General features: G+C 37.9%; 1 protein-coding gene across 7 annotated transcripts in view; it reads left to right on the top strand.

Moving 5' to 3' along the window:
• Nucleotides 1–1,357: 1,357 nt before the first annotated feature.
• The window catches only part of LOC139695410 (3'-5' RNA helicase YTHDC2-like), a 51,783-nt gene continuing 31,105 nt past the window's right edge, over nt 1,358–22,035 (top strand). Inside the window, exons 1-9 of one of the 7 annotated variants that reach the window (XM_071594155.1) lie at nt 1,358–1,709; nt 1,823–2,070; nt 2,164–2,254; nt 2,347–2,540; nt 3,085–3,281; nt 8,083–8,249; nt 11,961–12,220; nt 14,729–14,783; nt 20,475–20,643. In XM_071594155.1, the coding sequence (XP_071450256.1) occupies nt 1,974–2,070; nt 2,164–2,254; nt 2,347–2,540; nt 3,085–3,281; nt 8,083–8,249; nt 11,961–12,220; nt 14,729–14,783; nt 20,475–20,643 (1,230 nt within the window). In that variant the 5' untranslated portion in view covers nt 1,358–1,709; nt 1,823–1,973. Of the gene's footprint in view, nt 1,748–1,822; nt 2,071–2,163; nt 2,255–2,346; nt 2,541–3,084; nt 3,282–8,082; nt 8,250–11,960; nt 12,221–14,728; nt 14,784–20,474; nt 20,644–22,035 lie in introns of all 7 variants that reach the window. The other 6 variants (XM_071594157.1, XM_071594151.1, XM_071594153.1 and 3 more) reach the window with 6 other exon arrangements.

Raw genomic sequence — 22,035 nt, 5'->3', positions numbered from 1 at the left:
CCCAACCACATTCACTGGTACAGTTCATCTTTCATTGGCAGTGCTACCATCCATCAACCTTCAGCTCAGTATGCTGCAATATCCCCACCGTTGACATTCTCCCTGCATGGCCACATCAGAACAGGCAGCCGTCTGCCTGCTCTAATATCCTCAATTAAAAATGTATGCATTCTTCTAATGTAATGATTTAAACGCTGAGTTTAACTGGTAATCATACTTTTAGAAATTTATTTTACCTGAAAAAACTTCCCTTTGATTCCCTAAATCAGTTCAAGTTTGTGCTTTTGTGAAGAGGCTTAAAGTAGAGGAAAGTGATGTTGTTTGTTGTTGTTCACCATGTCTCTGTGAGTAAGGTAACCACAAAGGTCTTTCAAAGAGATGCAATTAGATAATTCATTCATTATTGGCCAATTACATCACGAGATTGCCTTCTCATTTTACCATTTGATTGACATAAATTCATTGAGCTCACAGAAAAAGTTGTCCAAAATCTTAATAATGTGAGTGAAGCATTTCTGAATGTACATCAGTAAGAGGCAGTCTACCTAGTAGAAACCCATGCAGGAAAACACCCACGAGGAGAAGGGGGGTGTGAAAACCTGAAAAAAAACCCAATGAATTAGGGGAAATATACATGTAACAATTATTTCACATAGTATGCATATTATTAAGTTATTGAAATGAAGAAATTAATTACACATGAAGAGTAATGAGAAACATAAACTAAAAATAATTATTCAAAATAATGCAGGTAGTGATGGACGAAAACTATTTAAGGAAGGGAAGGCAGAGTGAAGAAGTGCAATGCTGTATAGATGGCAATGCCATTTTCATCAGTCAAAACTGTTCAATAGACGAGAAAATGAAATATGCATATAACCTTGCACGATCAATCAACCGATAAATGCTAGTCCTATTTCTCCGTTATTCATTAAGGAAAAGGATAGGCTAGCTTTCCATTAATAAGAGTCATAGGTAGACAACGATTTTTTAATCAACTTTTCGTGAAAGGATGATACCTAAGAATTACCGCGATCCACCAAATGCAACACACTAGCCAACTTGATGCCGCTATTAAATACTGTATGGAACCACGGCCAAGTGGATATTTGTCGGTAGCTCGCTAGCTGTCACAACTTAAGCCACTCGTACAACATTTGGGTGTCACTAGTAGGCCCTTTTTTAGATCTTCTTCCGATCATCTGCGAGAAAGTTTCCAAAGTAAAAGAAGCCGACAGACTTAACCTTAAAATATATAAAGACCAATGCAGATGTGTGTCTTTCCTGCGAAGATCACCTAAGTAATTGCCTTATGACGAGGCTTTGACTTACGAAGCTGCGTAGAATATAATGATAATGAATAGTAGTATGTATGCCACGGCACAGTAATGCAAGGCCAGTATTATCTATCAACTAAGGATGTTACTATGACGTAATTTCATCGGTAATCGTTCTTTTCGAGCGGGTTTGCTAAAGAAAACAAAGGTCTTAACACAGGGGTGGGCGACTCTTAATCCTAAATCCCGCCCCCTCAATATGTTACGTTCGGTTGGTAGCACTGGTTTTCAGACAGCTGTAGTACGGAAGTGATCGGAATGGAAAGAGACATGTCTGTTATTGCAGTGAAGTTCAAATTTTTTTATAGGAAAGAACGGTATGGCTTAGCCTTATAGTGCAACTTGAGTTGAAGAGCCGCTTGGAAATTAATGGTGCGCGTTTCATGAAACTACGAAAAGTTAGTATAAAGGTTTGTCTTGTTGATAATTGTTGTGAATTGCCAACAGTTTAATGGAAATTCTCTTGTCCTCATTGTTGTATAAAGTATAGCAGTATCAAATAAACTGAGAGCATATTAGTATTTTAGAATACATCCATCTAGTAAGTTTAACTTGGCCCTGCATTGGAGTGTAGTTTCACTTTCTTCAGGAGGGATGTAATTGCTTCCAATATTAGATAAATACAACTTAAAAATCATGCCGAGGGGCAATAAAGTACTAATTGTAGGAGAAGATGTGAAGATAGCGGTAGACCTCTCCTTAAAAAAATTCAATATGACTGACGACCAAAAAGGTAAGGACTTAATTGTGTGCTTTGAACTCTTAAGCATAATTTTGATATTTTAGTTGGACGTGCATGTGAATGTCTGACCCATTCCAATTTTAGAGTTGGAGTTTCCTTCCTCCCTGACTTCTGAAGAACGGGCATATATACATCAAGTGGCTCTTCATTTGGGATTGAAATCTAAGAGTAGGGGGTAAGTTGTTTACGAAATGGTTATTTAAGAAACTAGTTGATGGAAGATATTCTATAGAAGGGACATTCACTTGTTTACTACTTGCAACTTAGGAAAGGTGCAAACCGGTATCTCACTGTTTATAAAAGAGAGGGTTCAACAATTGTTCAAGCTGATGCAGTTTTTCAATTACTGCATACCTCGCGCCAAAATATATATTTGCTGCTCCACAAATATCCTCTTACCAATAAAGAACGGCAAGAACTATTACCTCTCACTGAGAGAGATAGGCTAATTAATACAGAAGGTAGGTATTAAGAATGATTAGTATCAATATTTCAATTTCTTGAGTAAGGAAAAACAGTTTCATAATAAAGTTTACCTTTTCTTTGCTTGGCAAAATGACTCTCCATCAGGCAAATTGGAATAATATCAATGCCTTTTATTAAAATCATGTCAAAAATTATTTGGCAATGTCTAATGGACTTAGTTTATTAAATTAATAATTTTATCAGCAGGTAATTAAGGGTTTCATTTAATTTACTTAATGAAGGCTATGATAACACACTTTAAATTCAACCCCTTGGCTTTTCCAAATGGTTTAATTAAAGTTCAATGTGAAGAATTTCCACCAAGTGTTGCCTGAAACTTTTATTTTTCTTTCTTTACTTAAACTATGGGCAAATTCAAGCTGTTTCCATTTAAGTAAACATTTGTAGAGACTTACTGAACATATAATTTTATATAATCAATGCATGTTGGTGAAATTATTCAAGGTATGAAGTATAAGTAATAGTCTCTGTCACCATTAGTGTACTGCATTGTGTAATTATCCTGCAACTCATTTCTAGCGAGAGATTTCAACAAAACGACTGGTCGCCTAACGAATGGTGTTCCTCAAGTTCCCTGTTTGTCAGTTTCCCTGGAGTTACTTAATTTTAGAAAGTCTCTTCCTATTTGGAATCTTAAGGGAGAAATCATGCACAGCATCAACAACAATCAAGTAATTATTATTTCTGGAGAAACAGGCTCAGGAAAGACCACACAGGTTAGTCTCTACAATTCTTCATATATGTGAAGGGCTATATTATATTGTGCTTATTAAATATATTTAAGCTACTTTTTAAATGATAGGAAGCTAAGATCAATGTTGTAAATTACTGAGGATTCCTTATTTTCATTATAAATTGTAGATACATGTAATTACCGATTGAGCAATAGCCCAAAATATATAAATTATATAAGTAATGGTACAGTAATACTTTTAAATAGTTATTTACACATCTTGGGTTTCTATTTATAGTCAATGCTTCTTATAATAACTTGCAAAAATGAAATTTTATAGATAGGATAAGGCAAGTTTCCAAACGAAGAGGCATTATATCATGCTGGAAGGGGAGTTACGAGAGTTAATAGTCACCACCCTAGTATATTTGAACACACTCTTAAATGGCTATTTCCACCACAAGGATTAATTAGAGATCCTTGCCTCCTCTTTGAGCAGTGTTACTGGCTTTTGAATTTTTTAATCGAGGCAGAGCTGTACAATGGAATATCCCTGGATTTACAGTTGTCCAATTTTTGTATTGGTAAAAGCTATTATGGAGATAGAGGTAACCACTGTTCAAAGTTTGAATAGCGTGTTGTCTTCAAAGCTATGGTACTTGAAGATTTCTCTTGAGCCATTTAACACTGAAATAATGACTTTAACAAATTGGGTAGTAGTAGTAGTAGTAGTTTTTAGGGGAGGCGACCGACAGCTAAGGTCATTTGCGCCATAGGAGATGGACAGGAAAGGATGAAGGGTGGAGAGAAACCCGGCGTCGGCATTAGCCTACTCTTTACGAAAGGCGCCAAGGGGTCCGCAGTTTTAACGTCCCATCCGACGGACAGCGTACTCACTCAAAGTGCCCTCCACAAAGCACCTCAAGTAGGGATCGAGATACCTCAGAAAAAGATTCAACACCGCCGGGATTTGAACCCGCGCCCTCAGGGTGGGAAGCCAGTACGTTAGCCCCCGCACCATCTCGATCCCCACAAATTGGGCTGATTCATGTAAGGGTTTATGAATTAAAAAACTTATTGATAGTACATCTTATTTGTATCATTGTCATCATTACAAGGTGTGGAAATTTATGCAAATTTTAAGAAAGATAGTAATAATCAAAATACTTAAGATACATGGAATTACTTCCTCAAGATTACCCGCTCAGTCGTTAACAAGTTCATTTCCAATAAATTTATGAAAGATAACACAAACCTAGATGGTAAAATGCGGATGTTAGAAAAGCATTGCCATATCAATGGTAATTTCAATGCCAAGATGAAAAATATTTGGGATGATAGCTCTAGTAATGTATGGAATGAGATTAGGTACTTATGATTAAAAGATATCTCGGGCGAATGCCATGAAGTAATTTCAGAAACTGTTGGGAAATTCAAAAGGAAAAGGTTAGCAGAAAATTTGAAAGAGAATCAGGAAGCATATTGGTAGTATGTCAGAGAGGTTAAGGGAAATAAGTCGACAGTTAATTCACTCACAAATGATAAAGGCAAAGGAGTAACCAGTAGTTTGGGAAAGGCTAACTTATTCAATTCCCTCTTTCGAAACGTCTTCACCAATGTCTCACCGAATGTCTCCGATAGCTTACCAAATCGGACCTGATGCCCAAAATTGACATCTAAGATAATGGGATAAAATTTGTGCTCAAAATATTAAACCTGATTAATCCTCTGGGCCTGATCAATACCCTCTCATATATTTAAGGAACTAGTATTGTGAATTGCACCATATCTAAAAATCACATTTAGAAAATTGCTAGTAGATCACAAGGTTCCCAGTGATTGGAAAACAGCTCAAATGAGTCCAGTATTTCAAAATGGAGACAAGGAGGAACTGAGGGATTTCAGAACTATTTCCCTCCCATCTCTTCATTGAGTGATGAGAAACCTCAAAGGGAGCGTTAGAGCAACCAAGGAGAAGGCTTATCAGACCCTAGTAAGACCAATTTTAGAGTCCGCTTCTCTCGTATGGGACCCTCATGAAGAAGGTCATATTCAAAAACTGGAAAAGGTGCAAAGGAAGGCTGCCCGATACGTACTGGGGAAGTATAGGAGGATGGAGAGTGTGTCTGACATGCTAGAAACGCTGGGCTGGGAACCTCTAGAAACTAGAAGGAAAGTAAGCAGACTTTGTGGAATGTTCCGAATTTTGAAGCGGGAGAGAAAGCTTGGGCAGATCTTAGGAAAGAGGCGGGGAACCCAAATTTTATAGGCAGAAATGATCACAAATTTAAGGTAAAATGGAGGGCACAGAGAACAAATAAAAAAAAATTTTCTTTTCTAAATAGAACAATTGTTGAGTGGAACACCTTACCTGCAAAAATATTCGAGCCCTTTCCTAACAGAGTGTATACTTTTAAGAATAGATGTAAGGTATATATGTAATAATCTGTTTGATGTGTGTGGTATTGTATTATATGTAGTAGCTTAATTTTTTTTTTAATTTATCTTTTTTTTCCTGCTGATTAATGGTTGTAAATGGGATGGGGATTCACTTGTTTTGTTAAAGAGATTTGTGTTTTGAAGCCTGGTTTTATGAAACATCTTTTGCGATTATTTTGGGACTTGTGTGCCACCCGACAATGTCTATCAGCACATGTGTATTTTTAATAATAATAATAATATTTCAATCAAGGTCATGGAACTTATATGAGGGTAAGGTGAAAAGTTCTTGACCTGAAAATGAAAGACTGCCATTTTCAGTTGAAAAATTAACGACCCAGTGGTGGACCCATGTCTCATCCATGGTGACAAATCACTGCACGAAATCAGTTGCTTCACTTTTGAATCAGTCCAAACATGGCTGCAAAAATTGTTGGCGCAATTGCTTTTGATCAGAATTCTGCAAATGCGGCACCCACCTTGCACAGAGATTTCACATCCCTAATAATTCTTTGTGCAAGATGTTTTGCACACTTTCTTCCAATATCCGCATGGGCTTAGCTATCTGATACATCTTCACTCGCCAATCGCCGAAAATGGTATCATGCACCTTTTCAATAGGTTCTGGTGTGGTTGTGGTTTTTGGCCGTCCTTCACCTGGGTCATCTTCGAGGGATGTGCCACCACATTGATTCAGCTGTCCACTTTTTAAAGACATTGAAGCTGCAGAGTCCCTGTACAGTATTGTCAACTTTGGATGAATTTTCTTAAGGGTTTGTGTGTGTCTACTGACCGGAGGGCCAGGGTTTGATTCCTGGGCAAACCTCTCCGGGAACCCTCAGCTCCACCCAAGCTATGTGATTTTTTGGGCACTATATCTTCCTGGGAAACCATAACCGGCACAGGGAAAGGAACTGGCCCTGCTACCCTGATGTGTGAATTCCATACACCGTCGGGCTTAGTAGTGGGTGAACTCTAATCTATCATCACCAACCCAACCGACCTGCGGGTTGATTACTGCGTTTATGGCTATATAGACATACTGGAGGTGCACGAGGAGGAGGGAAGTTGTCGGAGAGAGTTTAGAAGCGGATGGGAGAAGGATAGGATTCAGGTTCTGAAAATAGGACATGTTTTGCATATCAGTATTATGCTGAGCAAGGGAGTGGCTTTGGGATGGGGTGGGGATTTAATTAGTGGGTTGGTTTATTTGAGGAGATCTGATAAGTTGGCAGGGTGTTTGAAGGTAACAGAGGGACATTTGGGAAAAAGGTTGTTGGTGACGTTGTGGTTCTTGAGGATAGGGTGGATGTTTTTTAGGATGGTTCTCAGAGACTCTATACCAGGGAAGTATGTGGTACAAAATGAAAGAGGGTGGGTTACTGTGGTGGAGGATGGTTTGTAAAATTAAGCTTATCTTTGGATTCTTTTGTTTAGGAGGGATTCAGGATAACCTCGTTGGAGGGAATGGTGTAGGTTTGAGGGAAATATATCCAGGGAGTCAGGATGATTGCAGATTCTGTGTCCTGGTATGGAACTCCAGTAATGTAGTTTACCTTCTGATGTGCCAACTATGCCCTGACTTCTATATTGGACAGTGCACCACACCCCTCAATATTAGAATCAATAACCACAGTGCCTAATGCCAGAATTCCTCCCTGATGCTCCCAATCCAGCAAATACACCTCTGGACATAACACTCAAACTCAAAACAATAGAACAGGAATATATCTGTCTCCTTGGTTCCTGAAATGAGCCAGGTACCATTATCAGACCCTGATTACTTGTCTCACCTAATGAAATTACTCTTGTCTCTCCTAATGAAATTACTCTTGTCTCTCCTAATGAATTAACTCTTGTCTCCCCTAATGAAATTACTTGTCTCTCCTGAAGAAACACAACCCAGAATCCTATTCTACAACAAGTCCCTCTTCATCTCTGTATACTTCCTTTCTCCTTTCATCCTGTCCAACATTCTTATCTTATTCATGTCCCTTCCTCATTTACCTAGCATTCTTCCCTTTATCACATTCTTCAACATCCCATTACCCACCAAAATGCTCTTCATCCATCTTTCTTGCCTCATTTGGTCTTCTCCCCCCTCAGTTGTTTTCTTTTCTGTCCATTTAATCTTCTCCATCCTTCTCCATGCCCACATTTTAAAAGCCTCCAATCTACACATTTCCAATAGGTATTTGCATACAGAGTCTATGGGTGTAATCTATGGGAATATCAAAATATTTATGTGTGTGATGAAGTATGTAATGAATTAAGGAGTAGTTTTTATTTCATATGTATTTTACTTTTATTGTTTATTCATTTTACTATCCCTTCAATAGGTGTGTTTAAAGTCTGTAGTCTCCTTTCACTTTTTGGTGTCCTTATTTATAAAATTTCAATTATAGGTACCTCAGTTCATAATGGAGCATTACAACCGCACTGGAAGACCATGCCGAATTATATGCACCCAGCCGAGAAGACTGTCAGCCATTACGCTGAGTGACCGAGTGGCAGCTGAAAGGGATGAGAGGATTGGTCAATCTGTTGGGTACCAAGTCAGGCTAGAAAGCAGGTCAGGGAAGTGTCCCCCACTCTCTTGAGGCCCTCGGGGTGCTGTAAATATCATATGGCTGGGAATTAACAGTGTTTACCGTAGGAAAGAGGGAAGGGGAGGAAATGAAGGGAAAAATGAAGTCCTGATCCTGTCCAAGGGCTAAGCGTGTGGCCAACCATCTAAATTTTATTATTTCCCTAAAAGATTGTGTACATTCTGCTCTAACATTGTGGATTTAAAAATATTTGTACCTAAGATCCATTTGGATTTGGCTCAAATTAGTCCAGATTAGAATTCCCACCTGGTGAATTGACATGTGTATTTTCACCTACTGTTTTTGTGTGCTCTTGATCACCAACAACTTTAACGGCCTAATGCAATTCATTAGAATATCCAAGTGATTGTAATAATAATATATCTATTTGTCCAGCAGACACAGTGTACAGTATTGAGAAAATATTACAGGATTATAGGACACTTTGATGGGACATAAATCATATTATTCCCAAATAGAAGTACAAAATGCAGTTATAATAGGAAACTGATATGCTTTTAAGCTTTACATAAATATTCATAGACACTATAATAACACTCATCAACCATATATGCAAATAGATTCCTCTTGAATAGTGAAATTCTCATCTCATTTTTTATATGGTTATACAGATTTTTAAACAATTTTATTTGGATGTACATACATATGATAAGTAACCAGTCAGATTTACATTTAAATAAAAGAGAGATTAACTAAAGAAAAAATGTGATAGTATTTTGTTCTAAGGGGTGAAATAGTTGCAGTTCTGTGGCATAGTTAAATATCACTGTCCACAGTTGCTATATATTTGTACATACAATTTGTTTCCCTTCCTAAAACACTGAGGAGTGTTAAAGCTGACTTGTTGAGTTGTAGCAACATGATTTCGTTTGCAGGTCTTAAATTCTACTTCATTGTATTTTGAAAGTTTCAGATTTTTATGCGTGGTTGATTCTAGTTAATTGAGTCAATCAGCCAAATGAATGTAGCCATGAGAGAATTTGTTTTCATTTCTCATGAGGGATCATTTTGATGGAAACGTATGACTTGGAATTTTTGGGTGGTATAAGTACTTCCTTTAAGACTTTCTCCTACACAACCTCTTGCAAGCAACTGGAAGACCATGCACTCACGGGACACCTTGGGAAATAAAACATATCCATGTTAGTTTCATTCTAATCAGTTTTTTTAAGTTTTTGGATTCGTTTTTTTGGATTGCATTTGTTGTCATGTCTTCAAGGAATCAAGAAACAGGTGTTTACACAATCATATATTGGAGTGCAGGAGGATAGTATTTAAATGATTTATGATATTATGTTTACGATATTTATTTACCTTTACTGTATTACGAGTGTAGACTGAAAACTAATGCACTCATGGTTGTAGACCATATGCAAAATAAACTTCAAAAGCACTCCTTGTGGCATGTGGAAGTAACATTCTCCCTCAACACGCATGCGCAGGTTTGAGGTCGTTTTATTCATCCAGTGTATTTTGAGAGGCGGAAGTATAGAGACGTGTTCTAGTGCTATGTCAACGCAAGTTAAACAGCATGCTGCTATCAAATTTTAAACTGCTGAAAAAGTGACTCCAACTGAGATTCATCATCGTTTAAAGGCTGTTTATCGTGACGATGCTGTTGATAGGTCTACTGTTAATCGATGGGTAGTAAAACTTCGTGGTTGCGAGCCTGGAAAAGCCATAATTGTTAATGAAACACGAAACGTCCGATCACTGCCACAGACGATAAACATCGCAAACTCGTCAAAGATTTGATTCCAAATGACTGGCGAATCACACGAAAGTGTATTGCAAACCATATTGGAATATTGAAGGAACCGCTTCATCCGGCTGCCGGCTTCATCATTGGACAGTTGGGATACCGTAAAATCGGAGCACAATGGGTACCACACCATCTCACAGACGAGAACAAACAAAACCCTCCTTATTCCCCCGATCTTGCGCCTTTCGATTTTTATTTGTTTTCCTCAACTCAAGAGACACCTCAAGGGTCATCTTACACCTCGGACGATGAGGTGAAGGCAGCTGTCAAGTCCAGGATTTCAGAAAAGTCGTGTTTACATACAGGGTTCGTCCGGAAAATAAGTGTACTGAGCTCAGGAAAAAAAATTTATTACACTTTTACATATCTTAATCTAATATTCCTCAAAATAGGACCCTTGTGAGTCGATACACTTGTTCCAGCGGCGTTCCCATTCCTGGAACGCTCCCGCGAAGGCATCATCGGGAACCTCTCGAAGACTCGTCGTCGACCTCTTCTCTGCCCTCCACGAACATCTTGTGCCACCAAAAGATCATGTTTCTGGACATGGCTGACTCCCCGTAAGCCTGGTTAATCATACCGACAGTTTCGGTAGACGATTTCCCAAGCTTTATCGCAAATTTGATGGAATAACGCTGCTTCGGCATCGCGTTCCGTGACGTGGGTCAAGCGTGGAGGTTCGCGTTAACAGAGCTCCTCACTACACCATAATATATCCAATTATATGACAAATGACAACGTTCATTGTCACCAAACCAGAGCCTGCAGAGACCTGCATCAAACTTATTGCAGGACTTTAAATACATCCTTGGGGCCTAAATCAATGGGCCTCCTTGCACTGAACAGGCTCCCTTACGATTTTAAGTACGTAAAGGATCCAGTCCTGTTCAAAAAGAAATTAATATCATTTTTAAGGAAAGAACAGTTTTATTCTGTAATGGAATTCATGGAGAAAAAATAACCATACTGAATATGGAATATATTTTATGCAAAAAATTATTATTGTGTCATGCTTTTCTGAATTTCATCATTGTTTAACATCTATATGTACATATGACGTGTCCTATACACTTATCTGATGTATCTATTACACTGTGTCAGTGTCTTCTGGGCAAATAAAGATTATTATTATTATTATTACACCACAGCTCAGAGCCGACTGCCTTTTTCAGCGTCGCTTGCCAACATACCCCCCTCCAATCGCAGCCCGTCAGAGCGGTGCTGGGCGCGCCTGGAGTGGCGCGCCCAGCCCAGGAGTCAGTACACTTATTTTCCGGACGAACCCTGTAGCACTAGAACACCTCTCCATACTTCCGCTTCTCAAAATACACTGGATGAATATAAGGACCTCAAACCTGTGCATGCATGTTGAGGGGTAATGTTACTTCCACATGCCACCTGGAGTGCTTCTGACGGTCATTTTGTAATGAATGAGGGAATAAAGCAGGTAATAGAAAAGATATTCTTTAACAATTTTGGTTAAAAACTTGTGCTTCAAAGTCTTTAAAAGTCTTTTACTAAAGAGTTAAGATGCTCATTTTATGCATGTGCAAGTAAACTGTACATGCAAAGGTGTATGTGGATGGCTAGGGGATAGGGAATTTGGTTACTGACCAGATATTTCTCAAAGAACCTTAAGATCAAGCCTGTGTAATGACTTTGAATAACTTCAGCTTAATAGCTGTGCGAATTTCAGGATGCTGGAAGTGGGTTGTAAACAACAGATGACACGTAAATAACCGAGTCTCCTACTCTGTGTGAATTTTGCATACAATCGGGCTCAGTACAAGATAAGCTCGGTCTTCACCCATCGTCATGGGTCTTAGAATTGATTACTGTGGCAGTGTTGGTATGTACATTAAATTGTTGGATTTGAATTACATTCTGGCATTGTTTTTATCATTCTTCGCAGAGTGTCTCCAAAGACAGTGCTGACGTACTGCACAAATGGAGTTTTACTGAGAACGTTAATGGGTGGTGATTCAGCCCTTGCCACGGTGACACATGTAATAGTGGATGAAGTGCATGAGAGGGATAGATTCTCGGACTTTCTCCTAATTGTTTTGCGGGAATCTCTCTCAAGGTTTCAAAATCTAAGACTGATACTCATGTCAGCCACCATTGATTCTCAATTGTTCGTCAAATATTTTGGAGGATGCCCTGTCTTAAAAGGTAGGTGTCTGTTACTTCTTATCTGAATTTCTTTATTCTGTATTAATTTAAGTGATAATGTTCTGTTGTAACATTTAAGTACTGCTCACCACAATATAAGCAATGATTTATGCCATAAAACATGGGAAACATTTTTCTGAATATTGGCAATAAATAAGAATATTTGTTCTTAAGGATTTTGGTCCATAGTTAGTTTTCCCATTAAGTCTTGCTACATCATGTGATGTATTTTTCACCAGAGTGTGTCAGTGTTAATTGTTCTTCTATATTGGCTCATGTCTTTATAGTTCAATACACACTCTTTGTGCATTATGTTGTGGTGAACTTGATAATTGTTTTCATAATCTTTCACACATTTTTAGCTATTCAATAAATGTGCACATGCCCTTCTTATCTGGATACTCTAATTTCTAATGTTCAATGTCAGGTTATAACCAAAGAATAATGCAAATTTTTATACAGTGAAACAACATATTTTAAGGGGACCAATGAAAAAGTATGTAAAATCAAGTTTTATGTAAAATTAATGCCAATAAAAAAAATATTATAAAAGCATAATTTGAGTTTTGCCAATAAAATATTGACCAATATTATAATACATAAAGAATAATATAAAATTTGCAAAGACATGGATATACATGAAAAATGTTCACAAATCGGCATTGTCAGGGGTGAGGGTACATCCCGCAGTGGGCATAGTTCAGACCTGGGTTTGAGCACACTCTCATCAGCCAAATGCCTTGAAAGTATTGGGCATTAGCAGGGTATCTGAGGGGGAAGGGAGGTAATTATTGATGCATTGTAACAGTCATAAATGAAAGCATTGCAGAGGGAGGCACGTCTGGGAACTGGTACTGAGGCTAATGCAGTAGAAGGTTTGTAAGAGGCACAGTGATTTTTTGTGTGGGGGTAGAGGGGTGTACCGCATTTTTCCAAATAGAAGGAGAGCTATATGGTAGATTAGTGGGTAAATTCAATTCCAGGATGTGCTTGAGGATGTACCGTTGGATGAGGGAGAATCAGTAAGTTGAAAAGAGAGGCAAGGAGTTGTGAAGATGGGAAATGTTTTACATTTGAGTCTTTTGCTGGGTACTGGTGTGGATTTGTGGTTTTCAATGCGTCAGATAAATTGATGGTTGCTTTGAAAGTGACCAAGGGATATGTAGATAATATATTTGACATTGTTTTGTGGTTAGTCAGAATGGGGAAGAGGTCTTTAAGGATATATCCCTGAAACATATCCTCAAAGCCCGCATAAGTTTTGGCGAGCCTTCTCTTAACATCCTCAACGCCCCTGTCTTCAATTTCCTCTTCCTTGTGAAACCTTCTTTGCCTAATGCAATTCTCCCCCTAATGCCCATAATACTTAGACCATGTTGGTTCAAAGCACTTGTGAATTATTGTACTTACCCTAGTTTTAGCCTCCAATTTTAAGATTTAAAATAAATATTACCCATCCTTCTCAAATACCTCATAACCTTTATATTTTTTATGTTGATCTCCATCCCATTTAATTGCAATGATATTTTAATACTCTGAACAATGATTGTAACCTCTTGGTTGACTGGCAAAAAGCTTGATCATCAACAAATCTAACTGATTTTATGGATTTCTCACTTACTTTCTCTCATATCTACAGTTCCTCCTGATCTTCTTTAATATTTACAATTTCCTTTAAATTTAAAACAAAGCTATTTTTTAAATTTCAAATAGTAGTTGATTTTGCAAAAATAAATTTTCCAGCAAATCTTGGAACTCTACAAATGGGGTGTCAGTGGGATCACATGGAACCCTAATTTTAAAATACTACATGTATGAAATACAATGCATTTGGATACCTTTCCAACACATGTCTCAGTTAAGGACACTTATTTAGGAAATAATTTGAAGTATCTGCAGAATGAAGTCTAAAACTCCACAGCTGCTTCGCTGCCAAATGCTCTTTTATTTTAATCTACGAGTGTAACTACTCTAAATGTCTAGTTATGTGACAGGATGGTAAATTTTCCCTCATTTTACTTTCCATTCTCCTGCCACAATCATCAAAATGTCAAAGGGCTGTAAAACACATTCTCCCCGCTGTTTCTCATAATCTAATTTTTCCTTTTTATGCCCCACCCTTGCATAATACCCCTTATATTCATACTCTCCCAACAGGTCATTTCAATAATCATGGATGCAAATCAAATCTGGATTAGTTTGATATTATTGTAGTGTATGTTACCCAAAAATATATTTTTTGTGGTTATATATATTATTAAATGTGGTGAAATAGCTTTCACTAAAATTCATGTTTTTGTCAAAATTACTTTCTTAAATTTAAATTTTGCATTTTGTCTACAATATTGTAGCCTCCAGTGATGTATTGTGCATGGTAAAAATTAACCAAAGAATTATATTTTACGGAGTAATTTTTATAGGTAATTTTCCACTGGTGGTCTTGTGGCTGTTGTTAGTTTGAATTTTACGTTTTAAAATTTAATTGACATAAAATTTTCACTGTTTCAGTTAATGGTAATCAATATCCTGTCGAGGAGTTCTTCCTGGAAGATATTCTAAAGAGGTAAGTTTTGTACTTGCATATCGTTGACTAGGCTGGCTTTTGGCTGTTGGTCTTATTATCTAGTCATAATGTTCTGAAAGATAATCCTGTGTCAATTTAATTCAACTTTAATGGATCAATGGGAAAAAAGCTGATTTTTAAAGATGATTGAGTCATAGTCCCATTTCATTGCATAGTGATGTTGTCCTATCCTAGTGTTTCTTTCCCCCTGGTAGAGATGAGAGAGAGTAGCATTGAAGGTTCCTCTTTGTGCACCTTGGCCATGTGCTACTGCCATCACTAATATGTACGTGATTGGTTGGTTACAGTATATTTTGGTTTGGGTGCCACTTTGGTTCTTAGCTTCAGTTTTGGTTTTAGTTCCAATAGATACATATTGAGATCTCATAATTTGCAAAAGTGAACAAAAACTTTTATTTTTCCTAATCACCCTTTTATACAAACTATGATTTTGACAAAAAGTGATTTCTGGTACATTTTAGATGCATAGCTTTTCAAGGTATTGCATTTGCAGAAAGGCTATTAGAAGAGAACCTCTCCGTATCAATTTTTTACTTCAATTTTCTGAAATAAATGAAATTTACTAATCAATTCCACCAAATTTCATATTTGAATTTCAAGACAGTGCAATAGCTATGGAGAAAATATATGCCATTATGTACATAAAGCCTTAATCCATTCATTAGAGTATATGATTTTGGGTAGCATTTCTTCACAGAATAAGAAGGCCACTAATATACAACATAATCATTATTATTATTATTATTCCCTTCCTTAAAAAATTATTAAAATTTGTCCCTCTTAGGTTCTTACCGCACATTGGCATCTTACATATAAACAGTTGATATCAAGTCTTTCACTTACCTGATGATAGATGGCAGATCCATCATGCGGAAATGACATTTAGCCATGTAAAACTATTTTATACTTTGCTAGCAGGTTGCAACCCCATTGCCATTTTCAGGAATGTGAGTCGCAACCTTTCATATTTACAGGAAGAAATGTATTTCATTTATTTTAAAGTGTAAAAATTATGAAGATAAACTAATTTTTTAAGCCTGATAATCATCTGTTCTCACTTAATGTGTCTGTAGTTGGAAAAAAATAATGCATATTAGTTTTAGTTTATAATTCAAGTTTATTTATGAAAGGTAATTAATATACTACTGTTTTAATACAAATATTCTCCGTTTTCATCCGTTGCATTAGTTAATGCAGATCTCGCCGTAATATTACTGACTTATACGACATTTAAAAGAGGTAGCTCAATTGGGGAGATATACTTGTACTCCCCTCCTATGGACTACAATCTTGACATGGTGGAAGGGCTTGTACGTTCCGATGACCCCTAGAGCTGTGCTGGCGGGAGTTATAGTAATTGCTCCTGGTAGGGTCACCCATGCCAGATAGGCTGAAGGTTAGGAGCCAGACGAAAGGTAGACCATGCAGTGTCTGTTCCTCAGTGAGGCAGCTGCAAAGGCGTCTGACCCCAGTTGAGTGACCACAGAGTGATGGTGTCATGTTAAAAACACTATTGAGGAAGGCAACGGGAAACACCTCAGTTATCATTCCCAATATTTAAATGATGGATACTGCAGAGAATAGAGTCCTGGCAACTGTGGGACTGGGCCCAATCAGCCATGTGTTGTACCCAGAGGCAAGGCTTCCACGGTTGTCATCTCACGAAACCCTCGCAAAGCAAAACCGACAGCAGCAGAACAAAGATGCAGAAGAAGAAGTTCGAATTAGTTAGAATAGGAAATTGGAATGCTAGCACAATGTTGAGCACAAGAAAATTAGAAAATATATGGCGAGATATGGAATGAAGGAATATAGATATTTTAGGTCAATGTGAGGTGAGATGGAAGGATACCAGGGATTGCTTGAGTAATATACGAGGAGACAAGGGCCGACGAGGAGTTGCCATAATATTGATTAAAATGATAGGAAGAAGCGAAGTCAACATAGAGCAAGCAACGGATAGAATATTGCAGTAGAGATAAAAGCAGAATCGACGAACTTGGTCATTGTTCAGCTATACATGCTACTAAGCAATCATATGGAGGAAAAAGTCAATAGAATGTACAATCAGTTAGAGGACATGATCGCGTGTGTTCCTGCAGGGAAACATTTGATAGTGATGGGGGATTGGAATGCGACGGTAGGCGAAGGAAGAGATGGTGATGAGGTGGGGGACTACGGTTTAGGCACGAGGAATGACCGCGGGGAGAAAGCAGTTGAGTTCTGCAGGAGACAGGGGTTAGTCATCACCAACACTTGGTTTAGACACCACAAAAGGTGCAGATATACATGGAAAATGCCAGGTGACTCAGAAAGGTATCAGCTAGATTATATCCTGGTTAGACACAGGTTTAGGAACAGTGTGATAAATTCCCACAGCTTCCCGGGAGCAGATGCGGACTCTGATCATAATTTGGTACTCATTAAGTGTAGTATCAGATTCAAAAATATAAGTTAGGTACAGTGAATTAGGAAATGGAATGTAGGACATTAACTGAAATGACAAGGAAAGAGTATCAGTAGGCTGTGGAGAAAATTATGCATGAGTGAAAGGAGCTGAGTACTCGAGGAAAAATTGGAATATATCAAAAAAGGGATGTGGAAAGTCATAAAAGAAACTACAGGAACTGTTAATGGGAAAGGGACGAGGAAACCATGGATCACAGTTTAGGTGATTACAAAGATAGATTAGAAAAGGAAATGGAAGAGTGTAAACTCAAAGTTAAGCAGAAGGAAGTATGAAGAGTTAAATAATAAATTGAGACGGTAACAAATAAAGCATGGTGGAAGATGCATGCCGAGGATATGGACAGTTTGCAGAAGAAGGGTGGAATTGGTGCACTGTATGAGAAGGCTGAAACACTATCGGGAAGTAAAAGAAAAGATCTGCAGTAACAGTTAGAGATAAGTTGGGTAAGATAATAGTTGAAACAAAAGATCCAAGATAGATGGAAGGAATATATAAAATAACTGTATGGTAAAGAACTTAGTCTACAAGCTTAGACATATAAAGTGAATGTGATGTAGATGAAGATAGCTTAGGTCCAGGCATACTCGGCGATGAAATAGAAAGGGAATTAAGGGAGATGAAATCAAATAAGGCCGTGGGGGTAGACAACATTCCTGCGGAACTTCTGAAAGGTTTAGGAAAATGTGGGAGGAGGAGTCTCTATGGACTAATTCATAGCATCTATGAGGATGGAATCTGGCCTGAAGACTTTTTGAGGTCAGTGTTAGTTGCTATTCCGAAAAAGGTAAAAGCTACATCATGTGAAGACTGCAGAACAATAATTTTGATTTCTCTCACAGTTAAAGTTGTTCTCGGGATCATCAACAAAAGGATGGAGAGTAGGGCAAATGATTACTTAAGCGATGATCACTTTAGGTCTAGGAAGGGGAGAGGCACGCCCAATGCCATTGAGTAATGAAATCACTGATCTAGAGGAATATAGAGTACAATCAGGACGTGTTTGCCTGTTTTGTGGATTTCAGGAAGCCATTTGATAGAGTGAATTGGGGAAAACTAATGAGTATATTGCAGAAAATAGGAATAGATTGGAGGGAAAGAAGGCTAATCCGCAACCTGTACATGTCTCAGACTGCTCAGGTGCGAGTGGGGAACGGGGAGTCCGGTTGGGCAGTGTTAGGAAGAGGTGTAAGGCAGTGTTGCCCATTATCACCGTTGCTGTTCAACCTGCATGCAGAAAAATGATTAAAGAGGCATGGGAAGAACTGGAGGTAGGAATGAAAGTGAGCGGGGAATTCGTAAAATCAGTTAGGTTCGCTGATGACCAAGCTTTAGTTTGTCAGTCAGCCAAGGGGCTGCAAGCATTGCTGAGTGAATTGGAAATTCAGTGCGACAGGTATGGGATGAGAATCAATATTAATAAAACAAAGGTTATGCGATTTTCTAGAAAGAAAAAGGCAAAGCTAAACATTAAAATAGGAGGGCAAAAACTAGAGCAGGTAGATCAGTTTACGTTTCTCGGAAGTGTTTTGGACCGACCCGGTCAAAGTAGTAGGGACATAAGGAGAAGAAATGCGCTAGGCAAAGAGGCTTTCACAAGGAGGAGGGAGTTGATGACGGGGATCTTGAGTAAGGATATTAAGAAAAGACTCGTGAAAACTTTGATATGGAGCGTAGTTATGAACAGAATGGAAACATGGTCACTGATGCAGGGGGATGGACATAGATTGGGGGCTATTGAAATGTGGGTGTGGAGATGGATTGAGAAGGTGAAATGTAACGAAAAGAAAAAAATAAGGAAGTGCTAGGTATGGTTGGCGAAGAGAGGGGATTGTTGGGAGAAATCATAAGGAGACAGGATGAATGGATGAAGGGCAAACTGATCGGCTGTGGGATGTTGAAGACTGTAATAGAGGGGAGAATGTTAGGCAAACAGGAAAGGGTAGGAACAGGATAGGGATGTTGGACGGGAGGAAGGGAGGAAGAAAGTACACGGAGATGAAGAGGGACCTGATATAGAGTAGGAGTTTGGGTTGATTTTTGTTAGGAGTAACAAAATATTTATTTGATGGTTGTGTCCATCCAAAACCTACGTTAACCGGTAGATTACCTAATAATAATACTTGTACTATCGATCGAATAGATTGAAGGAACTGCATCAACTTCTTCCAAAATTAATATTTACTATACATGGAGTGGGAAACAATGACACATTGTTAACATTAATAACATATTTCCCAATATAATAGTGTTTTTATTCATCCCCCTCTGCCCACAAAAAATGTAGCATTGCATTAGAGAGATTTATTTTGTGGTATATTGAATGTAATATTTTTGCTATCAATCAAGACAAGTTATTAGTTGCCAGCACAACCTTGTGCTCATTCTACCTGGAGAAATTTTGGAGACGCTATCATTTATCTAAAACAATTAGTAATGATAAGCCATAACCTTGGGTTGCCCACATCACTGAGAAATTGTTAAAAATCCTTTCACTATTTGGCATAGGAGTTTAAATTGAGAAAATTTTCAACTTACAAACCAACTCTTAATTCTTATTGTGTGAGTTTGTAATGTACTTGATGTTGTATCCTGGTTTAATATGACAAATAAATTAGTGAATTGGAATACTGAGTAGATGAAACTCAGTATGTGTGTGAGACTGGTTTTTGTGTTTCGGTTTTAAGTTGATATTTTTATGTGTAAATCCTCCTTCAATTTCAAATTATGATATTATTTTGCCGAGTTAATTTTTTAATGGCATTTTGGTTAATCTTGAGTATACTGTATGCATTAACAGCTTCATAGTACATGTATATTAATGTGCTCATCTGCAAATATTAGATGCCATTTTTGATACTCTTTGATGGATATTACTAGGACTCTCGCTAAGTTTTGGTGGGTAAAAACATCTTAATCAAGTAATAATACTCATTCCAGAACTAATGTTTTTCTTTATTCTGGTTCAAATTCTAGTCCAAAAAGCCATATGAACTGAGACCTAAATGACTGAATGGGCTCATAACTAATGTGTATACTTCATGACAATTTATTTTACTGTAAAATTAGAAAGTCTCATTCTTGGCCATGCATCGTATTGCAGGTACAGTTTTTGACAGATTTTGAAAATCAAATTCCATCAAATACACATGTTTAAAGGCAGAGTGGTTAAATGGGTACACTCGATGGTATTTTTATCACAGCACAGGATACCTGAATGGCACAACCAAGAGTTTGGTGGAAAAGAGACGAGAGCAGAGAGAGAAGCTGGAGAAATGGACAGAAACCATCTCAGAAGGCCTGAAGAACACCAGCATTTCAAGTAACGAACAGAAGTCCAATGCAACTCCTATTCTGGGGCAAGGGAATAAGGTTTGGATGTTGATATTATTATTTATTACTCAAAATTATATCCCTAAGATGATAAATTAAATCATTCATGGGGGCATTTTTTGGTACTAGAGCATGTAAGAGCGTAAATTTCACTCATTTGACTCTCTCGTTTGAAACTTGCAAGAAGTGAAGCGTGATACTATAAGGTTTATTATTTCAGTTTGAATTTTAGAGGGGTATGAAGATGTCTACCTTGCTCATTGTGGCATGAGGGCTTATGTTTTCCCTTGTGCTTTGGTGGATAAAAGTAATAATATCTGAGAAATGTTTACTTTTGAGTTGAAATATTTAGCTTTTGTGCTGACTAAGGTTGTACCAACTTAACAGAGGAAAATAATGAGGACTAGATATTGTTGACGTGAGGCCTGGTGGGCATGGATCCATAAATTTGGCATTTCTCTTGAATTACCCTTGATTCTGTCATCAATATTTGATGACAGAATCTCCTGTTGGCTCCTTTTCTTGGAATTATTTCACCTCAAAGTCGCCCGCAAAATATCTGCGATTATGTCCTCCTGGAGGGTAGAAATGAATTCAGCGTTGGACATTCTGATTAATTCTTCTTATGTATGACTTTTACCTATGATTCTCAGCTTTGAAAGAAACTTATTAAATGTACTGTGAAATAAAAATGTGATACCATTACAAGCTTCCCAAATGCTCACAATTCTCAATTTTGCTGAGTAATTCTCACAGTTTACCCGACCTTTTCCTCTACAACTCACTTTTTGTCCTGAAATAGATACAGTTGACTCATTTCTGTCACTTTTTCATTTGCCATGCTACGTATAAAGTACAGCTACAATTAAGTTGTTGATAAGGCACTCTCTCACAGTCTGTGAACTGTGAATCCTGAGTCTAGTACCGGGAATTGTTGGGCTTGATGCAGGTTTGATGCCAAACATACGAAATGTTTTCAGTAAATGCAGAATAAACTACATCTGATCTGCAATACTTTCAGAGTGTAAAAATCATTTGCCTTGACCGGGATTCGTACCCGGATCCCTCAATGTCCGGTCGAGTGCTTTATATTAGGGGATGACTCTGTTAAAAGTTACTGTTCAGGCATCTCCCGTAGTTTCTTTGGGATTTGTCTAAGGTATAAACAGCCTAAGTGTTTAAAAGTTGGCTTTAACCTCGTGGACTGTGGTGTGTGGGGCACCGCTATGTATGCCTGTGACACTGTATCTATGGTATTTTGTCACGACATCTTGTTCCTTTAAAAGCTCCCAAAATTTCAGAGTGTAAGAGGACGCCTCGATAGCTTAACTGGCTAAAGCACACGACCGGACACTGAGGGATCCAGGTTCGAATCCCGGTCAGGGTGAATGATTTTTAAATCCTGAAATGATTGCATTGAAATGCATATTG

The sequence above is a fragment of the Hetaerina americana genome, unplaced genomic scaffold (genome assembly GCF_022747635.1).
Source record: "Hetaerina americana unplaced genomic scaffold, ioHetAmer1.1.p SCAF_6, whole genome shotgun sequence".
NCBI lineage: Eukaryota > Metazoa > Arthropoda > Insecta > Odonata > Calopterygidae > Hetaerina > Hetaerina americana.
Note: the sequence above shows the minus strand (reverse complement) of the source record. Positions and strands in the feature narration are given on the sequence as shown.